The sequence below is a fragment of the Leucoraja erinacea genome, chromosome 3 (genome assembly GCF_028641065.1).
Source record: "Leucoraja erinacea ecotype New England chromosome 3, Leri_hhj_1, whole genome shotgun sequence".
Classification (NCBI taxonomy): domain Eukaryota; kingdom Metazoa; phylum Chordata; class Chondrichthyes; order Rajiformes; family Rajidae; genus Leucoraja; species Leucoraja erinaceus.
In genome coordinates this window covers 94034231-94046809 of record NC_073379.1, presented here as the reverse complement: position 1 = coordinate 94046809, position 12579 = coordinate 94034231, and the positions used below count along the sequence as shown (strand labels likewise).

Sequence of the window (12579 nt, the reverse complement as noted above, 5' to 3'; positions counted from 1 at the left end):
ATGTCCATGTCGTACGTGATGCCAAGACCACCTCTTATCTACCTGCGCACAATCAACACCCCTCTGTTCCTTGCACAAGCATATGCCTATCCCAAAGCTTTTTACATGCTATTTTATATGCCTCATCCACGAACCCTGACAGCTTGTTCCAGGCACTCACCACACTCTGTGTAAAAGAAAACCCAACTCCCTTTAAATTTTGCCCCTCTCATCTTCATGTTATGCCCTCTGATATTTGATTTTCCAATCTGGGGAAAAAGATTCTGACTGTCTACTCTATCTATGCCTCTCATAATTTCATACTTCAATCATGTGTCCCCGCAACATCCGACGATCCAGAGAAATTAATCCAAGTCTTTCCAACCTCTCCCTGTAGCTAATACCTCCGAATTCAGGCAACATTCTGGTAAACTTCTTCACACTTACGAAGCCTCCACATCTTTCCTGTAATGGGGTGACCATTGTTCAGATGCATCAAAAGCATCTTAGCATTTGGGCAAATTTTAATAATTTTAATAATTCACTGTAGTTTTGTAGAGAAGTGTTGCAGATAGAGCAGTGACATAGCTGACAAGAGACCTGGGTTAATTCTTAGCCGAGAGTGTTGTCTGTGTGGAATTTGCTCATTGTCTCTGACTCTGCATGGAATTCATCCCATAGGTTTCTTCGAGAGCTCTGGTTACCTCCCACATTCCAAAGACACGTTGGTTGATAGGTTAATTGGCTTTTGTATAATGTCCTTAATGTAGGTGAATAGTAGAATCTGGGTAAAGTTGATGAAAACGTAGAGTAAATAACTAGAATCAATATGATTGTTATAGGTACACAAAAATGCTGGAGAAACTCAGCGGGTGCAGCAGCATCTATGGGGCGAAGGAAATAGGCAATGTTTCGGGCCGAAACCCTTCTTCTTGTGGATTTTGGGGAGAAGGTAAAATCGGGCCGTGCGGGGCTGGGGAACGATGGGGTTGGAGGCTCGGACGGGTAGGGCGTGGGAGTTGATGAAGTCGGTGATGGTGCTAGAGATGGTGGCCTGGTGCTCGTCAATGGGGTCATGGTCCAGGGGGTAAGTAGGAGGAGGTGCCTGAGAGTTGGCGCGTGGCCTCAGTTTTGTAGAGATCGACGCGCAAGACTACCACGGCACCTCCCTTGTCGGCTAGTTTGATAACCCAATCTGGGTTGGTGTGGAGTGATTCGATGACAGAGCGTTCAGGGGGGGAATGATTGGAGTGAGACAGGGTAGTGGAGAAGTTGAGGCGGTTGACGTCGCGACGGTGGTTTTGGATAAAGTGTTCCAAAGCCGGGAGGACACGAGGGGGGTTCCACGAGGAGGTGGTGCGTTGGAGACGGGAAAAGGGGTCATCAATGGGGGGGCGAGGACTCCTTCCCATGGAAATACGCTGTGAGGCAGAGGCGACAGTAGAAGAGCTCCAAGTCGTGGTGGGCGCGGAACTCATTGAGTGGGGACGGAGGGGGACAAAGGTTAGACCTCTGCTGAGGACAGACCGTTTGGTGTGGGAGATCGGGGGGGGAGGACGGTGGGGGATGGTGAACACCCGGCAGGGATGGGGGTTGGGGCCGGAGGAAGGCAGGTGGGTGGACTGGGGACGAGGTGATGTGTGGGGGGGGGGGGTGTGGGTGGTGGGAGGGGTGGTGGGTGGTCAGGGGGGGGGGGGGGGAGAGAGGGCAGTGGTGTGGGTGGGGAAGAGCAGGGGTCACATAGTTAGAGGGGGATGGGGAAGATTCAGTGGAACTGCCACTGAGGTTACCAGGGCTGGGCAGACTGGCACTAGGACCCAGTGGAGTCAAACCCAGGAGAGTGGGAGTTAGCAGCGTGGAGGCTTCGGGCCCAGTGCAGAGTCCAGGCTCCATGTAAGGCGACGGCTGCGGGTTGCTGGAAAGGGTTGCAGTGGCGCGGGTCAACAGACCCGATGGTAGGAGTGCAGTGGCGGGGGTCAACGGACCCGATGGTAGGAGTCCGTGGGTATTGAAGTCGGGGTCCACAGGCGATGTGTGGGAGGTCCCAGTAGGCGGATGGTCGGTGGGGTGGCGCGGGGCGACCAATCTGGTGGGGTGGCGTGATGAGTCGGGTGCGTTGCGGCCGCCATGTTGGGGGAGCCCCGGTCCAGCGGCGATGCCGGGTAGGTCGGGTCCGGCGGCGAGGTTGGGTGGGCCCAGTGTGACGGCGATGTTGGGTGGGCCCAGTGCAGCGGCGATGTTGTTGGGTGGGCCCAGTGCAGCGGCGATGTTGGGTGGGCCCAGTGCGGTGGCGATGTTGGGTGGGCCCAGTGCAGCGGCAATGTTGGGTGGGCCCAGTGCAGCGGCAATGTTGGGTGGGCCCAGTGCAGCGGCGATGTTGGGTGGGCCCAGTGCAGCGGCAATGTTGGGTGGGCCCAGTGCAGCGGCAATGTTGGGTGGGCCCAGTGCGACGGCGATGTTGGGTGGGCCCAGTGCGGCGGCACGGCGATGTTGGGTGGGCCCAGTGCGGCGGCGATGTTGGGTGGGCCCAGTGCAGCGGCGATGTTGGGTGGGCCCAGTGCGGCGGCGATGTTGGGTGGGCCCAGTGCGGCGGCAATGTTGGGTGGGCCCAGTGCAGCGGCGATGTTGGGTGGGCCCAGTGCGGTGGCAATGTTGGGTGGGCCCAGTGCAGCGGCAATGTTGGGTGGGCCCAGTGCGGCGGCGATGTTGGGTGGGCCCAGTGCGGTGGCAATGTTGGGTGGGCCCAGTGCAGCGGCAATGTTGGGTGGGCCCAGTGCGGCGGCGATGTTGGGTGGGGCCAGTGCGACGGCGATGTTCAGTGGGCCCAGTGCGACGGCGATGTTCAGTGGGCCCAGTGCGACGGCTATGTTGGGCGGGCCCAGTGCGGTGGCAATGTTGGGTGGGCCCAGTGCAGCGGCAATGTTGGGTGGGCCCAGTGCAGCGGCGATGTTGGGTGGGCCCAGTGCGGTGGCAATGTTGGGTGGGCCCAGTGCAGCGGCAATGTTGGGTGGGCCCAGTGCAGCGGCGATGTTGGGTGGGCCCAGTGCGGCGATGTTGGGTGGGCCCAGTGCAGCGGCAATGTTGGGTGGGCCAGGTGCGTTTTTTTTGTGGATTGTTATAAATAGGTAGTGCAAACATGGTGGGCCAAAGGGCTTGTTTCCACATTGTACCTTTCCATGACTCTATGCATAAAGTAAGAGGTTGACCTTGCACAATTAGCCACACCCTTCAATCATTTTTAAGCTCTTTCATTGCAAGTGCTACATGCTAGCAGGGCACACACATTGAAGCTGTAACTTACAATTGGAACATCTTATTCGAGCATTTTCTCATAACAATGTCAAGATTCTCCCACTCGTCTACATCTTGAGAGTTATCATGTCGTGCCCCCTATGAATGTTTTATATTTCAACATGACCACCTTTCGTCCTAAATTGCAAAGAATATAGATCTGATTTCTTTAGGCAGTTGTGAATGGGCAATCCTCTCATCCCAGGAATTAGCCTTGTTACTCCATTACACTATCTCCAATGCCAGTACATCATTTTCTAACTAAGGAAACAAAACTGCATAGTACTCCACGTGTGACCTCAACAGATCCCGGTGAAATTGTAGAAATACTTCAATATTTCTAAATTCCAATACTCTTGCAAAATATGTAAATATATCATTTGCCTTCCTGCTGCACCTGCATGACATACCTTTTGTGATTTGTTAACAAGAACACATGGATCCTGGTACACTCTGTCAATCATCACAAATTTTCTCCATTTATATAATACTCTGCATTTTCAATGTATTCAGAAAGTATTCAGACATCTTCATTTTTTCCACTTTGTGTTACGTTACAGCCTTATTCTAAAATGGATTAAATTCATTTGTTTTATCATCAATCTACACACAATACCCCATAATAAAAACGTGAAAACAGGTGTTTAGAAATTTTTGCAAAGTAATTTAAAAGAATTAATTGAAATATCACATTTACATAAGTATTCAAACCCTTTGCTCAGTACTTTGTTGAGGCACCTTTGGCAGCGATTACAGCCTCAAGTCTTCTTGGGAATGACGCAACAAGCTTGGCACACCTGTATTTGGGTAATTTCTCCCATTCTTCTCTGCAGATCCTTTCAATCTCTGTCAGGTTGGATGGGGAGCGTCGATGCACAATTATTTTTTGGTCCCTCCAGAGATGTTCAATCGGGTTCAAGTCCACACTCTGGTCCAGTAAGGACATTCACAGACTTGTCACGAAGCCACTCCTGCATTGTCTTGGCTGTGTGCTTAGGGTCATTATCCCGTTAGAATGTGAACTTCCACCCCAGTCTGAGGTCCCGAATGCTCTGGAGCAGGTTTTCATCAAGGAACTCTCTGTACTTTGTTTAAGAAGGAACTGCAGATGCTGGAGAATCGAAGGTACACAAAAAAAAAAGCTGGAGAAACTCAGCGGGTGCAGCAGCATCTATGGAGCGAAGGAAATAGGCAACGTTTCGGGCCGAAACCCTTCTCTTTTTATTTTTTTTTTGTGTACCTTCGACTCTCTGTACTTTGTTCCGTTCATCTTTCCCTCGATCCTGATGTCTCCCAGTTCCTGCCACTGAAAAGCATCCCCACAGCATAATGCTGCCACCACCATGCATCACCGTAGGTATGGTATTGGCCAGGTGATGAACCTGGTTTTCTCCAGACGTGACGCTTGACATTCAGGCCAAAGAGTTCAATCTTGGTATCATCAGACAAGAAAATCTTGTTTCTCATGGTCAGAGTCCTTTAGGTGCCTTTTAGCAAACTCCAAGTGGGCTGTCATGTCCCTTTTACTGAGGAGTGGCTTCCGTCTGGCCACTCTACCATTAATGCATGATTGGTGGAATGCTACAGATATAGTTGTCCTTCTGGAAGGTTTTCCCATCTCTACACAGGAACTCTGGAGCTGTCAGAGTGACCATCGGGTTCTTTGGCCGGGTAGCCAACTCTATGAAGAGTCCTGGTGGTTCCAAAGTTCTTCCATTTAAGTAATTTATTTTTAATTACTTGGCAAAAATTTCAAAACACCTGTTTGCGCATCTTCATTCTGGGGTATTGTGTGTAGATTGATGATAAAAAAAATGTTTAATCCATTTTAAGATAAAGCTGTAACGTAACAAAATGTGGAAAAAGTGAAGGGGTTTGAATACTTTCTGAATGCACTGTAGATTTTCCCACATTAACCTGTGTTTGTCAAGTATTCATGCACTCACTAAACTTATCTCTATTCAGTTGCAGTGTCCTTGCATCCTCAACACAACATCCCCTCCCATTGCTGATGTAATTCCTCATAATTTTCAGTGCACCAGCTCAGCCTTCAGTGGTATTGAGAATTAGATTAAGATTTAAGATTAAGAACTCAACCACGGCACAAAGCTCATGGTTTACTGAGCAACATTGATCCTCGCCGTCATTTATTGCACCTGAGACTCAAGGGTCAGTCCCACGTGGGCGTCATTTGCGCGACATCCTAAAAATTGGTTGGCACGTCGTGACGCTCGTGAGGCGTGGTGGCGTATGCAGTAACGCGCGGTGCCCCAGGATTTTCTGAGGCTCAAAATCCTCGCATGCCTCCTGCGTAACGTATCCCTTGCTCACGCTACGTACTGATGGGGTACACTGACGTACTGACGGCATACGTGTAGTGCGTGGTGACGCATGGTTACGCACAGTGACGCACGAACGTTGCCTATGCTAATTTGTTATGCGTCAACGTCCGTAACCATGCGCCTCCCGTAAGCCGTTGGCGCACCATTTGCGCGTCATTGAGTGACGCACCACGTGACCATCCGGGTATAAAGCGCGCGTAGTTTTTAAAAATGTTCACCATAGTATCTTTGATTTCCACTGGTAAAATCCTTGCCACGGAGATCGGACTAAGTACGAACGACATTGCAAATTGCTCCCAAACGAAGCAGGGCCCTCAAGAGCACTTGGCGCGCGACTGTCGTACTGCTAGACGATTTTTGCGCGTCAGTCACTACCGGCCTGTCACGTAAATGACGCCTAAATGGGACAGGCCCTTCACGCTACACTCAGCAGGCCCCAAGGCACTTGAAGTTAACACCAGCTTTCTCTGCAAAATCCTCCAAATTCACTGAAAGAAGAAGTGATTGGAGCAGAATTAGGCCATTCGGCCCATCAAGTCTACTCCGCCATTCAATCATGGTTGATCTATCTCTCCCACCTAACCACATTCTCCTGCCTTCTCCCCATAATCTCTGACACCTGTACTAATCAAGAATCTATCTACCTCTGATATATATCTATATTACTAAAAGTCTGATCTTGACCGCTTTTGGCCCACTGTGCTGCAATTTCCGAGAGAACGCCGCCACCTACGGCCGTCATTTTTGGCCACCTCACTCAGAGCCCCCCTCCGCATTCTGGGACCGGAGGATTTTTCCCATTGATGAAAAATCAGAGAGATATTAATGTTTTATTAAATATTGCCATTCTCTCTGCTGCCCCCGCTGGCGGCAGGAGGGGGGAGGGACTATAAAACCTGGAAGTGTAGTCCCTCATTCAGTCCCTGCCAGACTCAGGAAGCGAGAGGGTCACGGCTCTCTGAGCTGCTAATAACACTGAACGCATGTCTACTCCACAGTGAGTCCCTTCGATGCGGCTGTAAAGTGGCTGCTTGTCAGGTGGCTGCAGCCCAATTGTTTGCCTCGCCTTTTTTTAAAGTTTGTGTTCACAAAATGAATTTTGGTTGTCAGGAGGCTACAGCCCAAATGTTTGCCTCGCCTTTTTAACAAGTTTGTGTTCACAAAATGAATTTTGGCTGTCGGGTGGCTGCAGCCCAATTGTTTGCCTTGGCTTGGCTTTTAAAATTGTTGCCACAGTTGGCTGCCAGCCCAATAATCCATACGTCCCACAATGCCTATTCTAGCTATCTGGAAACCAGTACCTTCGGCCCACAGCACCCATACTAGCGCAACAGAAAGCCACACACACACACACACACCACACACACACACACACACACACACACACACACACACACACACACACACACACACACACACACACACACACACACACACACACACACACACACACACACACACACACACACACACACACACTGATTTGGCCTCCACAGCCTTCTGCGGCAAAGAATTCCACAGATTCACCACCCTTTGACTTAAGAAATTCCTCCTTATCTTCCTAAAAGAACATTCTTTAATTCTGAGGCTACCATTACTAGTCCTAGACTCTCCCACTAGTGGAAACATCCTCTCCACATCCACTCTACCCAAGCCTTTGGCTATTGTGTAAGTTTCAATGATGTTCCCCTTCATTCTTCTGAACTCCAGCGAATACCGGCCCAGTGCCGTCAAACGCTCATTATATGTTAACCTACTAATTCCTGGGATCATTCTTGTAAACCTCTTCTGGACCCTCTCCAGAGTCAGCACAAAACTGTTCACAATATTCCAAATGCGGCCTTTCCAGCACCTTATAGAGCCACATCATTACATCCCTGTTTTTACATACAAGCCCTCTCGAAATAAATGCTAACATTGCGTTTGCTTTCTTTACTACCGATTTGACTTGCACATTAACTCTTTGGGATTCCTGCACCAGTACCCCCTAGTCCCTCTGCACCTTCACTTTCTGGATTTTCTCCCCATTTAGAAAATAATCTGCGCCTTTACAAAAATGCATGACCACACTTTGCTGCACTACATCACGTCTGCCACTTCTCTGTCCGCTCTTCCAACCTATCCAAATCCTCTGCAGAGTCCCTGCTTTCTCTATACTACCTGTTCCCTCCATGGTCAGCGTTCACCTAATATTATTTTGTTTCCATTGGGCAAACCTAATGTCAGACTCCTGAAAGGGAATTCTATTCTAAGCTCTGTTACAAGAATACATTATCAGACAGATAGGTGAAGAGATTCAATGATGTGCTCAGAATATTGAAAAAAATATAACATCCCTCCTCTGGCTTTTGAGAATCTTTGATCCATGACCTTTCACAGTGGAGAAGGTATTTAGGATCATATTGAAAATGTTGGGTTCACAAAAGCCCAGGAACAATGTCAGAGGGAGCATGTCATTAAAAAATGACTCGTCCTGTCATGTATTTCATCTGCCATCTGTGGAAGTATGTGTGGTTGCCACTTCAAAGCCAGAGTTGAAGTAAGTCATCCTTGGTTAAAGATGCTAAAACTCAAAAAATGACCAACTGAACAGTTACACGAAATTACCAAATCCATTTATCACTATATGCTGCAATTTGCATTATTTTTGCTGTTGATGCAAATGTAGATTTCAAGTAAGATGAACATACATATATATTAATCATTAGAACATAGAACAGTAAAGCAGAAGAACAGGCCAAGACCATCTATCTTATCTACCTGTGCATAATTCACACTCCTTCATTCCTTGCACATTCATGTGCCTATCCAAAAGCTTTTATATGCCAATATCTTATCTACCTCCGCGAACCCTGGAAGCCTGTTCCAAGCACTCACCACATTCTGTAAAAACAACCTTGCCCCGCACATCTCCCTTTAAACTTTGCCTCTCTCATCTTAAAGCTAAATCCTCTGGTATTTGATTTCATTTCACCCACGTCCTTATAGTTCAGACATAGTTCCTGACTTATACTTGTCTCCAGATCCATCAATTCAGTTGTCTGTGAACTTGCTTCCCTGTCACGGTGATCATGGATGGGTAATAAATATTGACATTGCCAACAACATCCACATCACATAAATACGTAACTGAAATAAATGTGCATTAAATAATCACTAGTAAATCGCTGAGTAAAGTATCGTACTACAGAACTGTGCAGAAATAAAACATGTGAAGATGAATCTTGTCTTCAATATGATAAGAAATTACATTTCTTCTTGCACTTTAAAAATCATTGGAACTACACTTCTTTCCAATGGCTTCCCTGGACATCAACTAGCTAATTCGTTGGAGGACTATCACCCATCAGAAGATAACTGGACTTTGGTATTCATTATAAATGTTCTCATGAGGATCTCTGTCACAATATATGACACAAAACGTACTCCTCAGATCTCCTTTAGATTTCTTGCCCTCTCACCTTAAAAGTGCCCTCTTGTTCTAGAATCTCTGCCCCTGAAAAAAGATTTGTCCTATTTATGCTCCTCTTAATTTTATAAACCTCTCTAATGACATCCCTCGACCACTCGTATTCCAGTGAGAAAATTCCAGCCATCCAATCTCTTCTTGTAACTACAACACTAGTACAACATCCTAGTCCACCTCATTTGTCATCTTTTTATTGCTTACCGCAGTCTTCGCATGTGACATGACCAGAACTGTACACGATACTCTTTACTCAGCATGAGGCATAAGGTACGATAGGACAATGTTTAATTAGCCTGCAAAGGGAAGATTGGAAATGCCTAAATACCAATTGCTAAGATCTTTTTGTAATCCCTATTTTTACCACGAGCAGTCATAAAGTGACGGTGTACCAGACTGCTTAATTCTCTATTATTGTAAAATATGTATTAAATTGGTTGAAATAGGAAAATGGAAAGTGCAAGCAATTGGATAGATCCTAGAATACATGAAAAGCCACGTGCTGGATGCTTTGAAAGGGCACTTAGATATTATGTATTTCACTTTTATACAGACTAAAAAAGTATAAAGATTATACAGAGTATACACTTTTATATCACTTTCATACAGAGTAACACTCTGCATATATGTTTTGAAAACCCTTGCGAAATTTGTCTCGAATCATAAGCTGCTTAAAATACAAATGTCTTGTAAAGGGTGGCACAGCAAGAAGGAATATATAAGAGACAATTGTGTGCATGTTGTGAATAAACTACAATCAAGGAAAATGAAGGATTGCAACCATAGTTTTTATAAATGTATATTCAATTGTAATTTTTTTTTCAAACACAGGGATTGATGGCCTGTCACTGGAAGTCTCTAATATTGTTGATATTAGGCAAGAAATAAACCGGGAAATTGCTATGAGGCTGATTACAGATGTAAAAAGCAACAATCAGTTCTTCACTGACCTGAATGATTTCCAGGTACTTATATTATTTAAAATGTATGCAGATAGAAAAAAAATCAGGACAGTTGCACCGAGATTATGGTAATGTTTAATCTTAAATGTTGCTTGATCTGATCCTGAAATTGACGTGCGGGAATTAAATTTTCACAGCTTTCTTTCATTTTTGTTGTGATCATACGTGCAAAACTGCTGGTGGAATTTGTGTTCTAATTCCAATTAATTGAGCAATTGCTTTTATTTGCTATAATTTACCCTGGAGTTTTTTCTGTATTTGTAATTTTTTTAAACATACTTTTATTCTGTGGCATGAACAATGTTGCCTTGTGCAACAATGATAAAGAAAAAATAATACAACTCATTCTTTGTTACACAAAACTAATAGCCATAAATACACTGAAAACTAAAAAGTAATACATGGTAAAATAACAAACCCTGATGAATGTCATTAACCAAGGCCATTGCTTCAAGGCAAAATCTTTTTTTTTTAATTAGTAATTAATTTAAGAGTGAAGATTCAGAATTTTCTTGTTGGGAACTTGGGATGTGAAGTTGAGATATAAGCCTGAAAACAAAAGACTGTGGATCTTATGGTCCATAGGTCTCTGACAGAGGCATCACAAGTAGATTAAATAGTAAAGAAGGAGATGGTATACATTTGGAGTATTGCATGCAACTCTGATAACCCCGTCACAGGAAGGATTTTGAGGCTTTGGAGTGGACACAGAAGAGGTTCACCAATACTGCTGTCTAGAGTAGACGGCATTAGATAGAATAGAATAGAATAGAATAGAATAGAATAGAATAGAATAGAATGCTATTTATTGTCATTCAAACCTGTGTTTGAACGAAATTCCATTTCTACAGTTTTTTACATTACAAACACAATCCAAGACCCACACTTAACATAGTTTACATAAACATCCATCACAGTGAGTCTCCAACATCTCCTCACTGTGATGGAAGGCAAAGTCTCTATCTCTTCCCTTTGTTCCTTCTCCCATGGTCCAGCAGTCCAACTGCAGTGTCGAGGCGAACTTGGGCTCTGATGTTAAAGCCCCTGCCGGGTGATGTTAGGCCCTGGCTCCTCCATGTCCTTAAACCCGCGATTCCAGCGGGAGAAGTCGCCGTTGCGGAGCTCGGAAAAGTGGTCTCCCACCAGGGACCTGCGAGCTCCCGATGTTCCCGTCCACCGGGTCTGCGGCCGGTGCCTCCGAACTACAAAAGTCGGGTCGCAGCCGCGCGCGCCACCACAGCTCTTCCCGCTCCAAAGTTGGCCAGCTCCGCAATGTCAGTTCCGCAGGCTCTGCAACTGGAGCCCTCAGGTTAGTCCCGGCCGGAGGTCGCCGCCGGGTCCACGATGTTAGGCCCAACGACATCCGAGACCCGACAGGGAATAGTCGGGTCTCCGCACAGGGAAGAGATTAACGGTTTCCCCCACAGCCCCCCCCCCACCACCCCCAACATATACACAGCTAAAAAAATAAATAAAAACTGACTCAAAGACATACATTTAACAAGACAAAAAATAAAAGACAAGACGACTGTAGTCGAGCCGCTGCCGTTAGGCGCCGCCACTTCCACTTACAAGGAGAAGTTGGACAAACCTGGAATAGACCGCCAGAGATTGAGGCGAAACCTGATTGAAGTATATATAAAATGATGAGAGTATAGATAGGGTAGACAGTGAAAACCATTTTACAGAATTGAAATGTCAAATACTCGGGGCATAGCTTTAAGGTGAGAGGGGAATAGTTTTTTTACACAGAGGGTAGTGCTACCAAGGGTGGCGGTGAAGGTAGATATGATATTTAAGAGACTTTTAGAAAGGCACATGGTTAAGCAGGGAATGGAGAAATATTGATCATTTGCAGGCATACAAGATTAGTTTATTTTGGCATCATGCTCAGCATAAACATCATGGGCCAAAGGCACTGTTCCTGTACTGTACTTTTCTAGCTTCTATGTTCTATTCCATTGCTGGAGCAAACAACAGAATGCTGGAGGGCTCAATGGAAGAACAACGTCTTGTATTCTTCTTCGGTAGCTTGCAGCCCAAGGATATTAACGTTGAATTTCCAATTTCAAGTAACCCATACTCTGGTGTTCTCTTCCCACATATATATCCACCCAGTTTTCTCTATTGGCCTCCTCTCCAACCTCTATCCCACGACCATCCCAGTACTGCCATATACTGGCAACCCTTCTTCTCTCCTCTCATGGAAACGTAGAAAATAGGTGCAGGAGTAAGCCATTTGGCCCAATGGGCCAGCAGCACCATTCTATATGATCATGGCTGATCATCCAAAATCACTACCCCATTCCTGCTTTCTCCCCATATCCCTTGATTCCGTTAGCTCTAACTCTTACTTGAATACATCTCAAACCTGATGTAGGGTCTTGACCATAAATGTCGCCTTGTGTCATCTACCTCCAAGATGCAACTTGATTCACTGAGCTCATCCAGCATTTTTGATACACATCAAACAGACTGATTTGCAAAGCAGGCTCCAAGCATAGTGAGCGTACTCATTTCCATATTGCTACATGATTCT

At 46.1% G+C, this 12579-nt stretch overlaps 1 protein-coding gene across 1 annotated transcript in view; it reads left to right on the top strand.

Annotated features, from left to right (window-relative positions):
* The window catches only part of man2a1 (mannosidase, alpha, class 2A, member 1), a 96907-nt gene that overhangs the window by 58077 nt on the left and 26251 nt on the right, over positions 1 to 12579 (top strand). The window contains 1 exon segment of the mRNA XM_055633217.1: positions 9910 to 10043. Coding sequence (XP_055489192.1) covers positions 9910 to 10043 — 134 coding nt within the window.